General features: G+C 42.2%; 1 protein-coding gene across 1 annotated transcript in view; it reads right to left on the reverse strand.

The window, feature by feature from the left end:
* Nucleotides 1-7337, reverse strand: part of LOC134602423 (lateral signaling target protein 2 homolog) — a 29424-nt gene extending 22087 nt beyond the window's left edge. The window contains exon 1 of the mRNA XM_063447298.1: nt 7238-7337. Coding sequence (XP_063303368.1) covers nt 7238-7279 — 42 coding nt within the window. The 5' untranslated portion in view covers nt 7280-7337. The remainder of the gene's footprint in view (nt 1-7237) is intronic.
* Between the last annotated feature and the right edge of the window lie 624 nt (nt 7338-7961).

The following is a 7961-nucleotide window of genomic DNA, read 5'->3' on the forward strand; positions in this document are numbered from 1 at the left end:
GCTGTAGACATTAGAACCACTACATCAAGACGTATTGGTTCTGGTGATTTTAACTACTTTTTTTAAAGGAACAGCTTGATGTAGTTGCTCTGGTTTCTATATAGTCTGTCAGGCTTTTCGATGTAAGAAAAGGCAGTCTTTACATTGAGTGACTGCTACTATAGGTGTCACTAGGCAGCAAATGGCCACTAAAGTGTCTCCAGTCTCAGCGCAGCATCTACTTTCAGCTTCTCCACTCCCTGCATGGAGGCGCTGGACGTCCCCATAGAGATGCATTGATTTAGTGCATCTCTGAGGAAATGCTGATTGGTGCTTCCTAAGGGGAAGCATTGGATTGGCTCTTATCATCAAGACTGATCATCTCAGCTATTCAGGCGGGCTAGCCGCAGCGAGACCAGCACTGTGTTGGGAATAAGGTGAGCTAAAAACACCATTCCCATGTGAAAGGTGGGGGTCTGGTGACCTAAACATACACATTCACAGACAGACGCTCTGAGTGACAAACACACGCATATATTTATATTTGATACTCAGATACACCTGCTCGCACACACAGAAATAAAAAAACAACCACCCTCTTGTTTCCTACCTTTGGGCGCAAGAGGGTGGCTTCCCTGGTGTCCAGTGGGACTGGACAGCAGCAGGTGGCAGTTGGGCTTGCTGCTGCTGATAGGAGTGAGCTGCGGCTGGCCCAGACTGCCCCTCATGTCTCTCTATCCTCGTGTGCCGGGAGGAATTGAAGGGAGCGATAATTACTACTTCCGGTGCTGAGACCTCGAAGGGGAATGGGCAGGCTCCTGGCTTTGTAGAATGGGGTGAGCAAAGCCGTCTTTACCTGGTGTCCTGCCAGCTTGCCATTCCCCTGCATGGCCTCAGTGCCGGAACGAAGTAATTACAGTTCCCTTCGCTTCCAGTACACAGAGAGCAACACGGGATAGAAACACAGAAGTAGTAGTGGACAGGCTCACAAAGCCCAGACGTCAGGTCAAAATTCTTAGTCGTCATGGTGGCCTGGCGCCTGCCATTTGTCGAGCCCTGATGTAAGACGTTGGTTAAAGGGATAATCTAGACGCCAAAACCATTACATCTTAATATAGTGGGTTTGGTTTATAAATGATCTCCTTTTACTCTCAATGTAAACGTTTGCTATTTCTGAATAGCAACAATTCTGTTTTGCCTAAAGCATGTCTCTTTCGGCTGTTGGAGAGCAGCTACTTGCACGTCTCCCCCTCCCCCATGTGGTGTTCAATTTGCTTTTAAAATAAAATATATTAAAGATTTGGTAGAAGACATCATAATCCTGTTCAGACAAGACAAACATTGCAAATGAGGTGAAAGAGAAACAGGGAGCTGCAGGAGAGGTAAGTGCTTTCTGCCAGCCCCCTCCACTGAACTGCCAATGCCAGTGAGAGCCCCCCTCCCTGCCATGTATCAAGCAGGGAGGGGGGGGGGGGGGGGGGGACGAAAAATAAATGAATAAATAATAAAATAAATATTTTGAAAATACATTTTTTTTTTAAATAATTGTTAAAAAAAAATTAAAAATGCCCCCCCCACCACCACGGCTCTGCAACACACACAGCAAATAAATATTCAATTAATATAATTTTTTTAGGATCTAATTTTATTTAGAAATTTACCAGTAGCTGCTGCATTTCCCACCCTAGTCTTATACTCGAGTCAATAAGTTTTCCCAGTTTTTTGGGGTAAAATTAGGGGCTTATATTTGAGCATATACGGTATATGTATTTATCACTCACCTGTAACGGAGTGCTTAAGTGTGCTCCCTGTCATTTGAAAGGCAGCCCCTTGGTAGCTATTGGTCAGCAGGAGAAAAAGCATTCAGTGTCTCCACCCTCTGCATGCAGACACTGAACTTCCCTCATGGAGATTTATTGATTCAATTCATCTCTACGAGGAGATGCTGATTGGCCAGGGCTGTGTTTGAATCATGCTGGCTCTGCCTCTGATCTTCTCCTCCTTGTCAGTCAGCCAATCCTATGGGGAAGCATTGTGATTGGATCAGGCTATTACTTCTGATAATGTCAGCAGACTGCTCGTTTTTCTGAGTCTAACAGCATGCAGAGTTACAGCTTCAGACTTTAATACAGTAAGATTTTTGCTATATTTATGGGGGCATGAGAGGTCCAGGGGGACTAGATGGTGGTTTTAACACTATAGGGTCAGGAATATAGGTTTAATTGCTATTCCTCCAATAAAAGTACTCTAATGACTTGTTTTTCAGAAGAATTGCCTAGCTCTGTCAATCCAGTGCTTCTCACTGGAAAGCTCTCCAACAACCAAAAGAGACATGCTTTAGGCAAAACAGAATTGTTGCTATTCAGAAATAGCAAACGTTTACATTGAGAGTAAAAGGAGATCATTTATAAACCAAACCCACTATATTAAGATGTAATGGTTTTGGCATCTAGATTATCCCTTTAACCAACGTCTTACATCAGGGCTCGACAAATGCCAGGCCACCATGACGACTAATAATTTTGACCTGACGTCTGGGCTTTGTGAGCCTGTCCACTACTACTTCTGTGTTTCTATCCCGTGTTGCTCTCGGTGTACTGGAAGAGAAGGGAACTGTAATTACTTTGTTCCGGCACTGAGGCCATGCAGGGGAATGGCAAGCTGGCAGGACACCAGGTAAAGACGGCTTTGCTCCCCCATTCTACAAAGCCAGGAGCCTGCCCATTCCCCTTCGAGGTCTCAGCACCGGAAGTAGTAATTACCGCTCCCTTCAATTCCTGCCGGCACACGAGGATAGAGAGACATGAGGGGCAGTCTGGGCCGCAGCCCACTCCCATCAGCAGCAAGCCCAACTGCCACCTGCTGCTGTCCAGTCCCACTGGACAACAGGGAAGCCACCCTCTTGCGCCCAAAGGTAGGAAACAAGAGGGTGGTTATATGTTTTTTTATTTCTGTGTGTGCGAGCAGGTGTATCTGAGTATCAAATATAAATATATGCGTGTGTTTGTCACTCAGAGCGTCTGTCTGTGAATGTGTATGTTTAGGTCACCAGACCCCCACCTTTCACATGGGAATGGTGTTTTTAGCTCACCTTATTCCCAACACAGTGCTGGTCTCGCTGCGGCTAGCCCGCCTGAATAGCTGAGATGATCTTCCTAAGGGGATGATCTTCCCCTTAGGAAGCACCAATCAGCATTTCCTCAGAGATTCACTAAATCAATGCATCTCTACGGGGACGTTCAGCGCCTCCATGCAGGGAGTGGATGCTGCGCTGAGACTGGAGACACTTTAGTGGCCATTTGCTGCCTAGTGACACCTATAGTAGCAGTCACTCAATGTAAAGACCGCCTTTTCTTACATCGAAAAGCCTGACAGACTATATAGAAACCAGAGCAACTACATCAAGCTGTTCCTTTAAAAAAAAAATATATATATATTTTAAAACTAAAAAAAAAAAAAAAAAGTCGCTGGAAAAAAGCTGACTCCTAGATTCAAAGCAAATTTGTTAAGCCCTGTCTTACATTATATCCATTTTCTTCCTTTTTGACAGGATACTTTCCAATAGTGTGCAATTAATGTAAGCTCGTCTGAGCAGGGTCCCCATAAACCTATTCTTTCGGTAACATTTAGCAACGGTCTCATTTATTGTTAAATTTCCCCCTCTATAATATTATAAAGCATTGCAGAATGAGTTGGGCTATATAAATGATGAGGGTTGATAATAATGTATTATTCATCATTTCACCTTCCTAATTACCGTATATGTTCTATTAGGATGTGCTGCATAATTGAACCCTACACAGGATTCCTAGCCAGCAATACTAAAGAGGGAACAGTACATATACTGTGAAGTCATACAATGTTTTTTTCTTATTACCAGTCAACTTGTTGCTCTTGGTGGTAAACAAAGCTAGAGCAATGGGCTAAGGGATGGTTTACAATTGTTACTGCCTTGTGCCAAGGTGTATGCTCTGCTCTGATTGATACAGAAATCTGTAAAAGGCCAGTTATGGCTTCATAAAAGGCTGAAGAACATTAAAGTTTTTTTTTTTTTAGTGTAGGTTTTTAATTGATGTATCCAGGAATAATGGTGGTGGTTGTTATGCCATCTCAGAGGCTTCTGCATGCCCGTGATATCATAGGTCTGCTGACATTTGCATATGGTGTCATATTTCAATGACTCTTAAAGAAAATACAAAATGGTATTAAAAACCAATGACACCCCATCGGGTTTTGTTTTTCTTAAAGGAAAAATACAATATGCCTGTAGTTTTTTTGTTTTAATGTTTTATGTTGCAGAAGGTCCCGTAGCAGGAAACTCTATTAGCTCTCCAGGGTGAAGAGTGCTAGCAACTGACACTCCGCTCTTCTTCAGAACTTCCCGTCCTCTGGCATTAGATGGGGAGGTGTGAAGTAGTGCCAGTGGACCCCAGGTAAGAAGTCAAGCGGTTTGACCGCTTGCATTTGGGGAGCACCAAGGCATTCTGAAACCATAAATGCTACAGAAATCTGTAATGGTTATGGTGCCTGGATTTTTACTTTTAAGCTGTAATCTATTCACCATTTCATAAACTAACAAATAGGAGTAGAAATAAACAATATCTACTGCCGGCACTCATTTGAAACATGTGGAGGAAGTGCCACTTCAAGTATGAAACTCCTCGACTATTTTTAAAGGAAGACGCACACCATACCCAGTGGATATGGTGCCAATAGTGCCCTGGCACCCTCGCAGGGTAAACAGTGTTTGATAACTTACCTGGGTGCCACCAGGTACCCTTCTCCATCCCCCCATGCTAGCAGAAGGTCCTTCAAGGAGGTTTGTTAGGTCCACTAAGATAAGCCACGTAACATAACACTGCATGGCCAAGCTTATCTCAGTGGCAGGAGCAATCAGCAAAAATACATTTAGATATTTTTACTCTAATCCGACTGTAAGCTCGTTTGAGCAGTTTCCTCTTCAACCTATTGTTCTTGTAATTTTCCTATTTATAGTTACATCCCCCTCTCATAATATTGTAAAGCGCTACGGAATTAATAATAATAATAATAATAGTAATATCATTATCATCCCAAAGCAAATGAAAACCCACAACCAGAAAAATTTTCCTCGACAAGTTGATTTCGTTAATCAGTGCTCCTCCTTAGCATTACCTTTTTGACATTTAAGCCCCAGGCTTCCATCATATTTGTGACGTGAACGTCTGAATGCAAGGTTTACTGCAAGACCCAACCCATTCACCCCATACATTTGTGAGCTGTATAGAATGAGCAATTCTGGCACAAAACTTTAAAAACTAAGAAGACAGTGGGAGCATTCTCTACATGTGCAATCACTTCAGTTTTTACAACTTTGATCCAGAAGTGCTCTTTATACAGAATTCCAATAGATCTGCCATTTAACAAAACAAATATTGATACAGCGAGCGTGTTTTAAAAGGCAATCTATTTACATAGAGGGCAAACAAAAACAGTGCACTTTCGGGCTGGCTAGTTAATAAATCAGGCATGCTAATAGTCAAAGAAGGGAGAAATGTAAAAATCAAGTATTCATCTTATCCTATATGAATCATACATTGCACGACAGAATTTGTTAACAGAAGTTGCGCCTGTGATTTAAGGACTACCCCCATCCACCTACCCACTTGGTGACTGGGGGTGATCAAAAAACACTTGATAATTAGTCAGTCCAGAGAACTTCAATCTTGAGATGATCATGCTCTAGAAATCTTTTACAATACATACATACCACTTTTTACATGATGAGCTCCAAAAATATTTTACCTTTTAAACTGCAACGACTTTTTTTCCCCAATAATACTCTAACAATCTAATAGATTGATTGCCTATACAATAGTAGCTTATTTATTATAATGTATTGATATGTAGATTACTCTTAACCCTTGTGGACCAATGATTAGGACAATTAGGATTGTCACAATACAAGATAAAGAATTGTAACAATAACAAGGCATTCACCTCACCTATGTACTAAAGGGTTAAAGCAGAGGTGGGGAACCTTAGACCCTCCAAATGTTTTGGACTACATCTTGCAAAGCATCAAGGGAGATGTAGTCTAAAACATCTGGAGGGCTGAAAGTTCCCCACCCCTGGGTTGATGGAACACTTCAGACCTCTAAAGCATTTTAGCTTGCTGAAAAATTTTGGGAGCCCCCCTAATTTTTCAAAAAGTGCAGATTTCAATAGAAAGTAACACTTTTATAAAATAAAGCTTGTTACACCCATCTGGCTTTGAAACACACATGTTTTGTTACTTCCTGGTTTGGTTAGCTCAGTGGAGCTAAACTGAAAGGGCATAAATTGCAAAGGTCACCTGCCTTGCACTGATTTCCCATTGAGCTGCATTGGGAAGTCTGATTGGACAGTCACAGAGGGAGGTTTGTAAAGGCTGTAGACAAGAGATCGGCAGGTTTTGCAAGCCATTTCTAGTTATAATCCCAATTTTAGAAAACAAAAAAACACTTAAACGTAAGGCTTCATTTTGGGTAAATCTATTAAACAGTGACTATTTTGTATGCTCACTGCAACCTCTGGGTAAAAAAAAAAAAGTAATATTTTTTTTTTTAAAACACAAATATAAGAGTACAGTTAGATGGGCACCAATAATCAACCCCTATAACACTTGGAATGAGAAAAATAAATACAGCCAGTTATTTAATATTAGGGTAATGTAACCTCTGATCAGGAAATAATCATTTTTAAAACACAAGTATAAAAGGAAGTAAATATAGAATGACAATCTAGCCCTATAACACTTGGAATGAGGAAAGAACACAGCACAAGTTACCAAATTGCAGTGAAATTTGAACTTCAAAATATGGGCTACTGATGCCAAATTGGCAAAAAATAAATAAAAAAAAAACATTTGGGTGTTTAGTTAGCAATGGCCAAAATTAGCTCATTACAACTTGAAACTGCTTTCCAGGGGATTATTCACTATGGGAAGTGATCATGTGAATTCCCATCATGATTGAGCCAAGTGGATCTAGCACTCCCCTGCTGTGCTAAAACTACAACTCCCGTGATTCCTTGCCACACAAAGCTAGCACATGAAAAGTTAACTAGAGCTACGCTAGAAATAAAATTGGACATGTGGTAATGTTTCCCACTCCCATTCTACTCAGGCAGACCCATGACATCACAGGGAAAGCAGTTTTACTACTTTAGAGTAAACTTTTTATAAAGTTTTCAGTACTGAGAATCCAAGCTTCCAGCCAGCTCAGAGCACCCTGCTCACCTTGGGTCTGTTCAGCCACCTTCTCACCACTGAGGGTAACATGTTACAACCCCGACCACACCGCCTGTCAACCTCCAGTTTTCCGTGTGCGAGCTGCCCGGCTGCCTCTGAGAGTATGAGACACTTCCTTCCCAGCCCAACCTCTCCCCCTCCTCCTCCTTACTGACTCCGCCCTCACCTGTCTTTACAGCCAGCGGACCAGTGACGTAACCGCCACAGCCAAAGGTGTGTGTGTGTGAGAGGGGGCGGGGCCTTGTCTGTGTGGGGGATGGGGAGGAGCCAGGTGTTCTGCTGAGCTGAGCATTTACCTGAGGAAATGGAACGTGACGTCAAGCATTCACTGAGCACGTGACAGGTCCCTGGTAAATCCAAGCCATTAACCCCTCAGGCACCACATTTCACACTAACAGCTGAGCAGTGTTTTATATATAAATTAGTTTTATTAATAATAATAATAATAATATCTCTCACGTTAATCATATCCCCTCTTTAATTTAAAGGGAAGCTGGCTCCAGGCTGGAGATAAAAGAGCACGCCAGGCACCAAAACAACTTCATCTAAATTAAGTTGTTATGGTACTAGGAGCCCCCCCTCCCCCAGGCGCATTCTTAACGTAAGGGGTTTAGACCATTTTCTAATGGTTTAGCCCTGAAGTTTCCAGTAGAGTTGAAATTTCAGATTCAGGAAGCGCAGAGTGGCCGAGAGCGGTCAGTTAAGAACGCGC

This window comes from Pelobates fuscus, chromosome 3 (assembly GCF_036172605.1).
Source record: "Pelobates fuscus isolate aPelFus1 chromosome 3, aPelFus1.pri, whole genome shotgun sequence".
Classification (NCBI taxonomy): Eukaryota; Metazoa; Chordata; class Amphibia; order Anura; family Pelobatidae; genus Pelobates; species Pelobates fuscus.